The sequence below is a fragment of the Notechis scutatus genome, chromosome 4, assembly GCF_049901735.1.
Source record: "Notechis scutatus isolate UNSWTSFEM ecotype Mainland chromosome 4, rNotScu1.2, whole genome shotgun sequence".
Classification (NCBI taxonomy): domain Eukaryota; kingdom Metazoa; phylum Chordata; class Lepidosauria; order Squamata; family Elapidae; genus Notechis; species Notechis scutatus.
Genome location: NC_142012.1, coordinates 165,239,018 through 165,254,669, shown reverse-complemented (window position 1 = coordinate 165,254,669; position 15,652 = coordinate 165,239,018). Strand labels below are relative to the sequence as shown.

The window sequence follows — 15,652 nt, the reverse complement described above, 5'->3', positions numbered from 1 at the left end:
TCATAAGTAGAGGATTACCGATACAACGATGGCATTCGCTTTAATGACAGACCCCCCCACCAAAAAATAGATTATAAAATCAGATCTAGTCACGGCTTACAACCATAACGGCCAGGCACTTGCAGTCGTAAGTTGAGTATTATTAAATACGCATCGTGCCACTATGTGTTTCAGGGCCCACCAGGTTGGATGAAGAGATGGAGAAAAAGATCAGAGGAGAATATTCGTTAGCTCGGGATCGAAATGAAGGTGTCCTTGGTGTTTTCTGAGCTTGGTTGTTTCCTTGCAGATGATTCATTACGAGGGAACATCGTCAGGGCTAGAAGGGAGCGGGGTTCGCACGAGGAAAGAGGAGGAGGAGAAAGACTTTGAGGGCCTTGGCGCGCTCTCGTGTTTTGTTTTCCTTAAGGACGTTTTGTCGCCCAACTAGGGAACATCATCCGTGCTAGAAGGGAGAGGGGTTTGTGGAGAGGAGGAGAGGAGGAGGAGGAGGAGGAGGAGGAGGAGGAGGAGGAGGAGGAGGAGGAGGAGGAGGAGGAGGAGGAGGAGGAGGAGGACAATGACTCTGAGGTCCTGGGTACTCCCTGAATGTGGTGGTTTTATTGTAGGCATTTCATGACCCAGCTAGGGAACATCATCTGGGCTAGAAAAGAGTGGGGTTTGTGGAGAGGAGGAGGAGGAGGAGGAGGAGGAGGAGGAGGAGGAGGAGGAGGAGGAGGAGGAGGAGGAGGAGGAGGGGACTTCGTGCTCTTTGAGCTAGGTTGTTTTCTTGCAGACGCTTTCTTTACCTGACTAGGTAACATCGTCAGTGCTAGAAGGGAGTGGGGTTTGTGGAGAGGAGGAGGAGGAGGAGGAGGAGGAGGAGGGAGGAGGAGGAGGAGGAGGAGGAGGAGGAGGAGGAGGAGGAGGAGGAGGAGGAGGACAATGACTCTGGGGTCCTTGGCGCTCCCCTGAATGTGGTGGTTTTATTGTAGGCATTTCATGACCCAGCTAGGGAACATCATCTGGGCTAGAAAAGAGTGGGGTTTGTGGAGAGGAGGAGGAGGAGGAGGAGTAGGAGGAGGAGGAGGAGGACTTCGTGCTCTTTGAGCTAGGTTGTTTTCTTGCAGACGTTTCTTTACCCGACTAGGTAACATCGTCAGTGCTAGAAGGGAATGGGGTTTGCAGGATGGAGGAGGAGCGGAGGGGGGGGGGAGGAGGAAGAAGGGGAGGAGGAGGAGAAAGACTTTGAGGGCCTTTTGTGCTCTCTCATTGTTTGTTTTCCTTAAGGACGTTTCGTCGCCCAACTAGGGAGCGTCATCAGCGCTACTAAGGGGAGTGGGGTTTGCTCGCACTTTACCTTCTAGCGGCTTGCTCTGTCAGTGTAGGTGGGAGTGATCCAAGGAACCCACCAAAATAAAATTTTACTTTGTTGGGTAATAAAAACACCACCAAGATCAGGATGTCTATGGAAATTCTCCATCCTTCGGGTCACGGTTGCTCCAAAGTTCAGCCCAGAATGGAAGAAGGGTGAGAAGCGAAACGTTTTCAAAGAAAGAAGAAAAAAGAAAACCAAGAAAGAGTCCAGTGGCCTTTTGGAAAACGCCCCTGGGGGACTCCCAACTCCGATTGGAGCATGGAGAGAGATCCCATCTCTAGGGGGAGCCTCAAAGCCACCCTGGAGGAGAAAACGGGACCTCTCAGTGCCCCGCAGGTTCCACCCACGAGGTTCGACAACAAGGAGAACCACCTACGCTGACTTGTCCACTTCCTGACGGATCTTCTTCACCGACAGCTTGATGTTGAACCGGATGCTGTTGAGGATGTTCTTGAAATAGGTTTTCTGGTGGACTTCGAACTGCAGAAGACACACGTCTCAAGACACATGCAAAGGTTTAAGGAAGAACCTGAGGTTCAGGATAAGATAGGGTAGGGCAGGGCAGGGCAGGGCAGAGCAGAACAGAGCAGAGCAGAATAGAATGAATGAAAATAATAGCACAGAATATAGAAAATGAAGAGAATAAAATAGAATATAGAAAATGAATAGAATAGGACTAGAATAGAATAGAATAAATGAATATAATAGAACAGAATATATAAAATGAATAGAATAGAATAGAATAGAATAGAATAAATGAAAATAATAGAACAGAATATATAAAATGAATAGAATAGAATAGAATAGAATAGAATAGAATAGAATAGAATAGAATAGAATAGAATAGGGGGAAAGAGCAGAATAGAATAGAACAGAACAGAATAGAACAGAACAGGGAATAGAATAGAATAGAATAAATAAAAATAATAGAACAAAATATAGAAAATGAAAATGAATAGAATAGAAATAGAATAAATAAAAATAATAGAACAGTATATAGAAAATGAATAGAATAGAATAGAATAGAACAGAACAAAATAGAATAAATGAAAATAATAGCACAGAATATAGAAAATGAATAGAATAGAATAAAATAGAATATAGAAAATGAATAGAATAGGACTAGAATAGAATAGAATAAATGAAAATAATAGAACAGAATATAGAAAATGAATAAAATAGAATAGAATATAGAAAATGAATAGAATAGAATAAACAAAAATAATAGAACAGAATATAGAAAATGAATAGAATAGAACAGAACAGAACAGAATAGAATAGGGGAATAGAATAGAATAGAATAGAATATAGAAAATGAATAGAGTAGAATAGAAATAGAATAGAATAGAATGAATGAAGAATAGAATAGAATAGAATAGAATAGAATAGAATAGAATAGAATAGAATAGAATAGAATAGAATAGAATAGAATAGAAGGAACAGAGTTGGAAGGGAATTTAGAGGTCTTCTAGTCCAACCCCCTGCCTAGACAGGAAACCCTACACTACTTCAGACAAATGCTTGCCCAATCTCTTCTTAAAGACTTCCAGTGTTGGAGCATTCACAACTTCTGGAGGCAAGTTGTTCCACTGGTTAATTGTTCTACTTTTGTCTAACTTTTACTTTTTTTTATGATTTCAACTTTGCAAGAAAAAAAGAAACTTCATTTATGGAACGAAATTAAAAATCTATCTTTACATTGTCCTCTTTGCTTCGAAGATGTCGAAAAGGGATGAGAGAATTAATAGAGTTGGAAGGGAACTTGGAGGTCATCTGGTCCAACCCCCTGCCTAGGCAGGAAACCCTACACCACTTCAGACAAATGCTTGTCCAATCTCTTCTTTTAAAGACTTCCAATGTTGGAGCCTTCACAACTTCCGAAGGCAAGTTGTTCCACTGATGATTTGTTTTAACCGTCAGGAAATTTCTCCTTAATTCGAGGTTGCTTCTCTCCTTGATTAGTTTCCATCCGTTGCTTCTTGTCCTCTTCTCTGTGGCAACCCCTGAGATATCGGAACACAGCTATCATATCATCTCTAGTCCTTTTCACTAGACTAGACATACCCAGTTCCTGCAACCGTTCTTCGTATGGTTTAGCCAGACATGCTTTGTTTCGCAGGTGGAACACAAACCTACCAGGACTTGACTACTACGAGGTAATTTTCTTAGGGCTGACCCTAAAAAACTACAGTATTCAGAAGATGAAAGGCATGTGAAACATAGCGACGACGCTGGTCACCTGTGCAAGCTCCAGGAATCATTTAAGATTGCCTTCAAATATCTACCCATTGTCGGCGGGTTTACTAGATGCAAACTTTAAAATGGGATTACAGGTAGGCCTCAACTTACGACGACAATAGAGCCGACATTTTCTGTTGTGAAGTGAGACATTTGTTAAGTGAATTTTGCCACATTTTACGGCCTTTCCCTCCCCCCCACAGTTGTTCAGTGAATCACTGCCGTTGATAAGTGAGTAACCCGGTTGTTAAGTGAATCTGGCTTCCTCCATTGAACTCGACCCCTTGGAAGGGCGCAAAAGGGGAATCTTGTGACCTTGGGACACAGCCACGGTCGTAAGTATGATCATGGGGATGCTGGAAAGGTCATAACTGTGGGAAACGGTCCTAAGTCACTTTTTTCACGGCCGTTGTAACTTCAAACGGTCACTAAATGAACCTGTCATAAGTCAAGGCCTGCCTGTATAAGTGGTGTAAAACATAGTGACTATGTTGCTGCCCTGTGAAAGCTTCAGGAATCATTTAAGATTGTCTTCAAATATCTACACATTACCAACTGCTTACTATCCTGTTTCCCCGAAAATACCCCGAAAGTAAGCCCTAGCTTGATTTTTACACGCGTGCCCAATATAAGCCCTACCTCCCCAAATAAGCCCTAATTAAGATCCCGCCCACTCGAGTGGACGGGTAAAAATTAAGCTAGGGTGGAGCTGCCCTACTACTTACCTTTGGACAGGTGTAGCCAGGCCTCGCACACCTTGACACCTGCCTTGCCAGACCCTTTCTTCTGCAGCCGGCAAGGCTTTCCTGAAGGCCTCTGGAGCTAAGAACAAAGCTCTGGATCGATCCAAAGCTCCGTTATTGGCTGCAGAGGCCTTCAGGAAACCCTTGCCGGCCGCAGAAGAAGAAGTTCAGTTGCGGTCCTAAGTTGAGAACTACCTGTTGTAAACAAAGGGAAGTTTTTCCAAAACTCTTGCAGACTAGAATATCCACGAAAAGAAGAGGCGGTCAACCTATTATCCAAAGCACCTGAAGGAAGACAGGAGAAGAAGCAGCAACAGATGGAAACTCATCAACGAGAGAAGCAACCTAGAAGTAAGGAGGAAATTCCTGACAGCGAGAACAATTAACCCGTGGGACTGCTTGCCACCAGAAGTTGTGGCTGCTCCAACACTGGAGGTTTTCAAGAAGAGACTGGATAACCATTTGTCTGAAATGGTTTAGGGCCGTAATGGCGAACCTATGACACGCGTGCCACAGGTGGCATGCGGAGCCATTTGTGCAGGCACACGAGCCCCAGGCAAACTTACCTCACTGAGCATGTGCATGCCTCCCCGCTGATTTTCAGGCCTTTTTTTGGCTTCCCAGAGGCTCGAGGGAAGCCTCTGCGGCCTTTGGAGGCCGAAAAACAGGCCCGTTTTCCGGAAATACAGGAAGTGACAAAACGGGTCCATTTTGACGCATGCAATTTTGGCACAGGAGCCCCAAAAGGTTAGCCACCACTGGTTTAGGGTCTTCTGCTTGAGCAAGGGGTTGGACTAGAAGACCTCCAAGGTCCCTTCCAACTCTGTTATTCTGTTATTTTGTCCGCACAAACATCACACAAGGTTCCTGAATATTTCTTGAAACTGTCCCAATTTAGTCTACCTTCAACTTTTTAAAAAATTTGGCTTGAATTTAACATCTGCTTTCTTGTGCTGTCTATGTGGGATGCCATAATGCCAACCCCTGAATTCATCCAGCTTAGATGAGACACGAGATAGAAAATACAGATTTATTTCATGCGTTGAGGTGTCTCCTTTGGTAGACAGTTTCCCCTGATGGGAAAATGTGATCTCCAATTCTCCGATACTTGCCTCATATTCCTTGTCCACGGCTCTGGGGTTGAGAAGGAAGTCCGGATATCCGATCATCACCATCATGTGCTTCAACTGCAAGAGAAGCTGGTTTCAAACACCTGGCTGACATCTGGAGAATCGGCACGAGAGAGTTGGCAACATGGTGCCCGCTGGCCCAACTGAGGTCTCAGCTGGGTGTGGATGGCGGTACTCACCATACTCTCCTGAGTCAACTGGGAATTTTTTAAACAACGAACCTGGGTAAGTTTTTTGGGGGGGAAAGAGTGGGGGTGGGTGGGATAGGAATAGAATAGGAATAGGAATAGGAATAAAACCAGAACAGAATAAAACCAGAACAGAATCAGAATCAGAATAGAACAGAATAAGAATAGAATAGAATAAGAATAGAACAGAACAGAATAGGAACAGAATAAAAACAGAACAGGGTAGAATAAGAATAGAATAGAATAAGATTAAACCAACAAAACAGAATAGAATAAGAATAAAACAGAACAGAACAAGAATAGAACAGAGTAGAATAAGAGTACAACAGAACAATGGAACAGAATAAGATTAAAACAGCACAACAGAATAGAATAAGAATAAAACAGAATAGAACAAGAACAGAACAGAACAAGAATAGAACAGAGTAGAATAAGAGTACAACAGAACAATGGAACAGAATAAGATTAAAACAGCACAACAGAATAGAATAAGAATAAAACAGAATAGAATACTGTAGAGCAGAACAAAACAATATAAGAACAGAACAGAACACAACAGACTAGAATAAGAATAAAACAGAATAGAATACAGTAGAACAGAACAGAACAATATAAGAACAGAACACAACAGAATAGAATAGAATAGAGGTTTCCAGTGATTTTTTCAAAAAGGGGCCCATTTGCTGGAGTGATGGAGAACATCTTAAGGCAGCCTTTCTCATCCCTGGCAACCTTAAGAAATACGGACTTCCACTCCCAGAATTCCCCAGCCAGCAAACTTGCATTGCCCAGGAGTGGGCTGGATGCAACCCAAGTGAAGATTGACCCACACAAAACACAACCCTTTGCCATGGTGTGCTCTCTGTCCCAATCAGGAACGTGCAGCTTCTCGGGCTGAATGGTTCCATTCCCACGATCCCCTCCAGGGCTCCCTACCTTCGCTCGGGCCGCTCGTTGGGTTTCCTCATCCATCCATTCCAGTTCTTCGAGTCGCCGGTCAAGGATGTGCTTGATATCTTCCACTAGCTGTTGCACCTGTTCCCAAGAGGTGATTGGAGAATCCCGTCCAATAAGGAAAAGGAGAAAAGAAAACCATACCCACTCGGCATCACAGCCCATTTCTCCGAGGTTCTGGATGCTGCAGTAAGGGGGTAACCTCCGTCAGACCTGCCTCAGCCTGAACTTCTACGAAAGAACCATCCTTAAACTCCATCGGTTGAAAAAGATATCATTTACTAAAGGTCAAGTGTCAGCCTTCAAGATCTTTTCTACTGCTTTGCATCTTTCGGCTGCCATAAGTAACGGGGGGAGGGGATATGTCTGGGAAGAGAGCTGGAGGTGTTACATTCTTGTGTTGTATAAATGAGGAGTGGGGGGGGGGAGTATAAATTCCTGCTCTTAAGTTTCTATTCCTTGCTTAGCCTTCTTTTCTCTGCGCAACTGCAAATCTTTATCAAAATATGTCAAGGTCAACGGACAGAGGCCTCATCACCACCTGAAGATGCCCACCTGACCATATCCAGAACTTTTAATTGGAAGAATCTTTTGAACTTTGAGGCGTGGGAACAATTCCATCCCTTTGTATATGTGATCTGCGCGCCTAATTTCTTAGATTCAGAATTTTACCTGAAGCTACCACTTCATTTTTCAGTAAAAGATTTCTTTCCTCTAATCTATGGAGTCTAAGTATTTCTTTCTTGGATTTTGAATGGAGCACAGACTGACATCAAGTGAATTACAGGAATGCAAAGCCAGAACGGAGCAGCGCACGCGCCCAAATCCCCAAGTCTAAATCTCCTTCCCTTCCTTTGGTGCAGTAGTGAGATTCTACCTTCGCCGCTACCAGTTCGGTGGGTGATCGCATGTGTGCGTGCACCCCTCATGCGCACGCTCCCAACAAGCCAATCAGATGAGAGGATGAAGAAACTAAAAGCTAGGAGCGAGCCTCCCACCTCCCCATGTCTTGTTGTTCGCTGGCAGCCTGTGCAGACGGCAGTGGAATCGGACAGTGGGGAAGAACAGGGATCAGTTCGGGAGTCTGGAGAGGACTCGGACGAGGGTCCTGCGTCCGATGCAGAGATGGGGCCAGGACCATTTGGGAGTGGGATGCTGACTCCGGAGCCTCCCGAGTCTGGCAGCAGCGAGGCAGAGGAACAAGGGGAGCCTGTTCCCAGTGCGCTTCTGCGCAGAGCTGCTAGAAGGCAAGAGCAGCTGAAACAGAAGGGGTGACTCGGGAGTAAGGCTGGGAGGTGATTGCCCCTCCCATAAGGGATTAAGGACAGGCCAAGATGATGAAACCTTTGCAGGAAGCAAAGTCATTTGTTCGATTCAGATACGGTCTTGAAGCTCTTTGTACTTCAGTTGGTTTTTGTTCTAGTTCATTTGACATTTCTGTTATTTGCCAGCACTTCCCAGGAATGAAAGGTGGGTGCTTATCTCGAGGGACTGTTTGAGATTCATTATCGGCTGGGAATGAAAATAATTCCCAGCGTTGCCATAAAACAAGACTTTTATTACTAAAGGTAAAAAAATAAGATCTTGGATTGGGGGTTTCAGGGATGGTGCATCCACAGGTGATCAAGCCCAGCTTCTCGCGACTTTCCCTCTACCGTAGGCTCTTACCTTGGCCTTGCTGGTGGAGGAGAAGTATTCTTCCACAAACAGGGCCCCCAAGGCCATTCCAAAGTGCTTGTTGGCTTGACTCAAGCAACTCTTGGCCAGCTCCATCGGCCTCTCGGCCCCCTCCATCTCCTTGGCAAACTCGTGGATGGCGTCCCGGAACGGGGTGGAAAGATGCTCACTCAGCACCACCGCAATGCGCCAGAGCATGTAGTTGTGAAGGATCCTGGAGTGGAAGGCACACCATCAGAATGGGTTTAGTGCAGGTGTGTGTGTGTGTGATGACCTGGGGCATGGCACAGATAACACAGGCAGCTAGCAATTCAAACCGCCCCTTTATTGCCCCAAATTTCCCCAAACGTTCCCACGTTTCTGGCAAGTCCCAGAGCAAAGTGATCACACACACACACACAGACACACACACTGTAAGAGCAGTGCAGCAGTTGAAATCGAAAGTACATTCCAACTCTTTATCTTTCAAAGATTGTAACTAACATACCAGAGCTTTTGCCCACTAATATATTTCATTGGAGAACGTGAATGATGACACCCAGCCCATGAAGGTGCTCAATTGGAGAATCTGATTTATGACACACCCAGGAGGGAGGGGGGAAACAGGGACACAGGTGGCTGTAAAATGACGTATGCCAGAGTTGGCTTCATACAGGGCAGTGCCAGTATGTCACCTCTAATGAATCCTTTTAAGTTTCTTAAAGTTTGGCTCGAGAATCGTGATTTAGTTAGGGCGATTGCTGGAATCCTGACAGCCACACACTGTTGTGGTTTGCTGGCAGCCGGTGCAGACAGCAGTGGAATTGGACAGTGGGGAAGAAAGGGGACCAGTCTGGGAATCTGGAGAGGACTCGGATGAGGGTCCTGTGTGATGGGGCCAGGATCATCTAGAAATGGGGTGCTGTCTCCGGAGCCTCCGGAGTCTGGCAGCAGCGAGGCAGAGGAACAAAGGGAGCCTGTTCCCAGTGAGCGTATGCACAGAGCTGCTAGAAGGTGAGAGCAGCTGAAACAGGTGACTTGGAAGTAAGGCTGGGAGGTGATTGCCCCTCCCATAAGGGATAAATGACCTCAATGACAAAATATTTGCAGGAAGCAAAGTCGTTCATTCGATTCAGATTCAGTCTTGAAGCTCTGTGTACTCTGGTTGTTTTTTTTCTGGTACTTCGGTTGGTTTCTATTATAATTAATTGGATACTTCTGTTTTTGGCAACATTCCACAGCACTGAAAGGCGTGTGCTTATCTTGGGCAACTGTTTAATATTAGTTCTGGCTGGGAATGAAAGTGATTCCCAGTGTTGCAATAAAATAGGTTTTGCTTTTAAAACAAGTTTGATATTAATTCCGTTTGACGAAGCCTGGGTCAGAACACACACAGAGCGGTGGGATTCAATTGGGGTAACAACCGGTTCGGTGAGCGCACACATTTGGGGTACTAGGCAACCGTCTCACTTTTACGACCGTTTGCAGTGTCCCATAGTCAAGGAAGCACAATTTGCAACTCCCCCCCATCTCCCCCCCTGTTTCCAGTACTTATTTCCAGTTTCTGGCAAAACAAAAAAAACCTTGTGGATTTGCTTAACGAGCATGATGTCATAAAAAAGTAGTTGTAATTTTGAATCTGTTGATGCAAGTCCTCGACTTACAACCATAATGACTGTAATTCCGGCCTCAATTCCACTTGTAAGTCAAGGAACCACATATAGTTCTCAGGTCAGCTTGGCTGGCCATACTTTTCGAGCGAGAAATAAATGTAACACTAGGGAATTAAATAGTAGGTAAAATTCACACCTGTGCTGTTTAGTTCACATCCACTAAACTGCAAAATCCCCCGTGAAACTGGCTTTATTCCAGGAATAATGTGATAAATAGCAGAGATCATAATTTGCTGGATTTGTGGGAAAGAATGTCCATTAAAGGCAAGTGGCTGTGAAATCTCTATTCCTGCGATTTGCATCAATTTAAGGGTGTAATTACATAATAGATGCCAATGGCACCATTTGCAATAAAACCTTGATTTAAGGGATAAGTCTTCAATTTAATGAAGATATCCTTGAACTCAGCTGTGCCCAACCTTGGCGAATTGAAGGCCTAATAGACTTGATCTCCCAGAATCCCCCAGGCGGCTCTGTCTGATGGACTTCATCTCCCAGAATCCTCCAGGCAGCTATGCCTAATGACTTCAGTTCCCAGATTCCCTTAAGCAGCTCAGCTGGGAGTTGAAGACTGGGGGATTTCATCTCCCAGAATCCCCCAGGCAGCTCTACCTGATGGACTTCATCTCCCAGAATCCTCCAGGCAGCTCTGCCTGTTGGACTTCATATCCCAAAATACCCCAGCCAGCTTTACCGGGCGTTGAAGACCAATGGACTTCATCTCCCAGAATTCCCCAGCCAACATAACTAGCTGGGAATTCTGGGAGTTGAAGTCCACAAGTCTTCAAGTTGCCAAGGTTCAGCGCCCCTGATGTAGGGCAGACTTTCTTAAGCTTGGCAGCATTCAGACCTGTGGACTTCAACTCCCAGAATTCCCCAGCCAGCATGGTTCTGCAGCTCATGGCTGCTTTTATTGGAGATGAATCAGTCATTCTGTGTCATGCCCTTGTTGGAGTCCAATTCTGAGGGGGAGATTGAGCAGCTGACAGGGAGTGCGAGTGTGGCTCCAGTGGCTGTGGAAGAAACGGGGGAAGAGCACAATCCGGCTGGGCATTCAGAGGAAAACCCAGGGCCATCTCCTATTCATTCTAGGGCATGCAGGAAGGAATGGAGAAGGGAGCAACATGGCTTATGGGAGAGGAAAGGGCCCTGATCCCCTTCATGGGCTGCAGCTGGAAAGACTGTTTAAAAGGGCAAACTGCGCATGGCAAAGTTGCTGGAAGCAAAGCGTGCATTATCTTTGTCGAGGCTTATCTGGGTTTTGGCGTCCTCCCAAAACCCAGATAAGTTGCTCCGTTACCTTTTGGAAGTCTCCAATTTATCATCCTGGCCTGTCGTGTTAATTACTTCAGCGTGGTTTGTGTTGTTGTTGTTTTTTATTTCTAATTATCTTTACTTTGGGTTTGGACTGCATTTCTTTCCTTCGTAGAGTGTTTTTGGAAGAGTTTGATCTCCAGCCAAGGATAACTGGACACAGGGGGCCAAGTTGGAGGCATTAAAGGGAATTTATCTACTTTGGTGACTTTGTTATTTTGGCGCCACACCCCGGGTCATCATATTCTGCTTCGGGGGGTGGGGGGAGATATTTCAAGGCCCTCTCCTTATTCTGGCAACCCCTTCCCAACCCCTCATCCCCAGCCGTACCTGATCGGCGTCGTTTGGATGATCTCCGAGACCTGCTGCATGTAATCGGTGGCTAAGAGCACCACCTCTTCATCTTCCGAAAAACGCTCGTGGAAGATTCTGTCCAGAAGACGCTTCCATTTTAACTGCAGGAAAGGAATCAAGCAGAGCACGGTCACTTCTGACACCTTGTTTACATTAATTCATTATCCGTTAATAATAAGAGACCAGCTATTCTTGAAGTTGCCACTGGCTGTGTAATGGAGGGAAGGGTGAAAAAAATCAAGATGGCGGCGCAATGGAAATCCTGTTGGTCAAAATGGGACAGGAATTTTGGTCACATGCCAGTGGCTTCCATCTTGCCTTTAAAAACAAACAAAAAACAACCCAAACTTTAAGTCACCCAGCCAGCTTTCATGCCTCAGGTGAGGTGATCAAAATCCAGACCAAGGCTTCAAAATTTTCAGCAACTGGTTCTCTGCCTGGTTGCTGGGTGGGCGTGGCCATGATGGGTGTGGCCTAGTCGGCCTCCTGCACCACAGGCTTTCCTCGAGCCTCCGGGAGGGTGAAAAATAGCCTCCCTGGGCTCCGGAGGCCTTCTGGAAGCCAGAAATGGGCCTATTTCCAGCCTTCCGGAGCTCCCGGGAGGCCCATTTTTGCCCTCTCTGAGCCTCCACACAGACCCTGCACTTATCTGGCATCCCAAACGGGACACGTGGGGACTCCTGGGAGGGGCATGGTGGAGTGGGTGGGGCCGGCCAGCGGTAGGATTTATCGGTTTGCTGAACCGGCCATTAAAAATGATAAAATGAGATGCCAGTTCGCCCAAACTGAGGCGAACCAGTAGCAGCCTACCACTGATTCAGATCCTTGGCAACTGACTCATATGTATGACGGTTGCAGCGTCTCAGGAACGCTTACATGATCCCATTTTGAGACTTTCTGTTCGGAGTATTGCAGCGTAAATTCAGCACCAGAAAAATAAGCACAGGTGGCTGAGGCTTCATTTAACTTCTTTATAAACACATAAAGTAAATTTTACAATACCAGTTGTAGATTTCTCCAACACGGAGCAAACTCAAACAGAAACAGACATCAGTTTCACTTTATTTCAGCAGGCAAGACGTACAGCAGAGGAGAGAAGCAGTTTCATCTTCAACAGACAGACTCAGAGCTCAACATAGGTTCAGAGCTGCAGAGCTTAATATAGAGCCACGCTTAGGCTCCTTCCAGTTTCAGTTTCGAAACAGTCCTCATTGGCTGACTTAGTTGCTATGCCTATTCATTGGCTGACGTTGTTACCAAGCTCTATTCCGGTTCATGAATATACTCTGACACTTTCTGATGAGCAAAATCCAGGTGGGAAGCCAGATTCACTTAACAACCGCGTGACTAACTTAACAACTGCCATGATTCGCTTAACAAACGTGGCAAGAAAGGTTGTAAAATAAGGCAAAACTCTTAACAAGCTCAACAACCACCTTGCTAAGCAACAGAAGTGTTGGGTCGATCACCTGACTCTGGGATACTGCAACCGTCATAAATGTGAGTCAGTGGCCAAGTATCTGAATTTTGATCATGGGAACACAAGGATGCTGCAACTGACCCGCTTAGCAACGGAAATCTGGGGCTCCATTGTCATCGTAAGTCGAGGACTCTTCAACTTGGGGGGAAAAGGGGTGTTGGGGTATAATATGAATTTAATATGAAAAGGGAAGAAGCTGACAATTTGGTGGGTGATCAAACCACACACACCCCTGCCCAATGTTCCTTCTGCCCCCTCAGCAGGGGTGGGATTCTACCAGTTCTCACCTATTCGCTAGAACCGGTTGTTAACATTCTAAGCAGTTTGGAGAACCGGTTGTTAGAAGAAATTACAGGGCTAATCCTGTAAGGAAGGCAGGAAGGAAACATTCTGGTGTTGCTTACAGAAACTGCCTCTCCGTTAACCCTTATTACATTCTTGGCAGGACTAGACTTCCTGTCTCAGGAACTTCTCTGGAAATTTTTCCCCCTCCTTTGCTGGTACTTTGCTTGTGTGGAGTGACCATTCAAAGTTACAATGGCACTGAAAAAAGTGACTTATGACCATTTTTCACGCTTACGACTGTTGCAGCATCCCCACAGTCGTGAGAGGCCAGGCGAGGAGATGCGTGCCTCGATGTGAGTGATGTTGAGTTGGCCACGCCCAGCCAATAACATGACCACCAAGCCACACCCACCAACTAAGCCACGCCCACAGAACCGGTTGTTAAAAATTTGAATCCCACCCCGGCTCCTCAGTGCTCCCTTGGCCCCACATCCAGAGGTGAGATTCAGCTGGTTCTGATCAGTTCTGGAGAACCAGTCGCGGAAACTTCGAGTAGCTCAGAGAACCGGTAAATAGCACCTCTGACTGGCCCCGCCCGCATCTCTTCTCTGCCTCCCAAGTCCCAGCTGATCGGCTGGGTCTCCTTTTGTTGCCCTGCACAGGAGAACGGAGCTGGAAAGCAGGTTAGTGGGGTGGGGGAGGGAATGGGGATTTTGCAGTATCCTTCCCCTGCCACGCCCACCAAGCCACGCCCACAGAACCAGTAGTAAAAAAAAATTGAATCCCACCCGCTGCCCGCATCCCAGCATCCAAACTTACGTTGGGTGTGATGCGCTGCAGTTCTCCCAGAGTGACTTTATTGTACATGGAGTTGATATCTCTCCGCAGGTCATCGTACTCGGAGATTGTAATCTGTCAAATGGGGGGAAAGTTAGAATTGGACCAGATCTCCTCTCTCAGCCGGGTCCCATCATCCCCTAACCACCTGGAGGAGGCAGAGGTGGTGAGGTTCTTGTTCCGGTTCCTTCATGGGTCAGAAGCTCCCCAGCCGCCCCCCGCAACCGAAATGAAAGGGTGCCAGACCTATGTTCCTCCCAACTGGTAAAATTTCTAGGAAAACGTACCTGGGCATCGAACCCAGTCATTTTCAACGATATATATAAAAAAAAAGATGTTGAGACTCTAGAAAGAGTGCAGAGAAGAGCCACAAAGAGGATTAGGGGACTGGAGGTTAAAACAGTGATCCCCAACCTTTTTTATGCCGCGGCCCGGTACCGGCGTCAGCTGGGCGCCGCCATCTTTTTTTGATGAAAAAGTTCTTCCGTTGACCTCACCGGAAGCACTTTTCGTCAAAAAAATGGCAGCGCCAGCGCTTCGGTGAGCTTTTCTGGGTAGAAATGGCTTTCTACCGGAAAAGCTCACGAGCGCTAGGCCGCCATCTTTTTTGATGAAAAAGTGCTTCCGGTGAGCTTTCTACCCGGAAAAGCTCACCGGAAGCACTTTTTCATCAAAAGATGGCAGCGCCCAGCAAACCAGCGGCCTGGTAGGATTTGTTCCACGGACCGGTACCGGTCCGCGGACCGGTGGTTGGGACCCCTGGGTTAAAACATACGAAGAACGGTTGCAGAAACTGGGTATGTCTAGTCTGATGAGAAGAAGGACCAGGGGAGACATGATAGCAATCTTCCAATATCTCAGGGGCTGCCCCAAAGAAGAGGGAGTCAAGCTATTCTCCAAAGCACCCGAAGGCATGTCAAGAAGCAACAGATGGAAACTAATCCAAGAGAGAAGCAATTTAGAATTAAGGAGAAATTTCCTGACAGTGAGAACAATTAATTAGTTGCACAACTTGCCTCCAGAAATTGTGGATGCTCTATCACTGGCGGTTTTGAAGAATAGACGGGATAACCATTTGACAGATATGATACACAGGGTGTCCTGACTGAGCAGGGGGTTAGACTAGAAGGCCTCCAAGCTCCCTTGGAAGAGATTAGTAGAGCTTAATCTGTGATGGTTAGAAACCCAGCTTGCTGGGTTTGTGGATGGCTGCAGGGGAGGTGCAAGCCCTGAACATGGGTTTGTCTGGTAACCAGGTTAAACATGTGGCGTAAACGCTGCCAGAGTAAGAGCAGAGGAACGAAGGATATTGGTACCATCTCTCAGATATTTTTAGTTCCCCCCCTCCCCACTTTGAACCCAAAGCACTACCTGGCTGTACCAAAGGGCTATTTTGGAAGAGGAGTCGGCCGATGAAGGCAGCCCCCTCTGTGTCCCTTTTCT

General features: G+C 46.3%; 1 protein-coding gene across 1 annotated transcript in view; it reads right to left on the bottom strand.

Moving 5' to 3' along the window:
* ECEL1 (endothelin converting enzyme like 1) overlaps positions 1–15,652 on the bottom strand; it is a 75,985-nt gene that overhangs the window by 18,893 nt on the left and 41,440 nt on the right. The window contains exons 4-9 of the mRNA XM_087965558.1: positions 14,192–14,284; positions 11,584–11,708; positions 8,279–8,501; positions 6,593–6,691; positions 5,451–5,525; positions 1,734–1,837 (exon numbers count right to left, since the gene is read on the bottom strand). Coding sequence (XP_087821684.1) covers positions 1,734–1,837; positions 5,451–5,525; positions 6,593–6,691; positions 8,279–8,501; positions 11,584–11,708; positions 14,192–14,284 — 719 coding nt within the window. The remainder of the gene's footprint in view (positions 1–1,733; positions 1,838–5,450; positions 5,526–6,592; positions 6,692–8,278; positions 8,502–11,583; positions 11,709–14,191; positions 14,285–15,652) is intronic.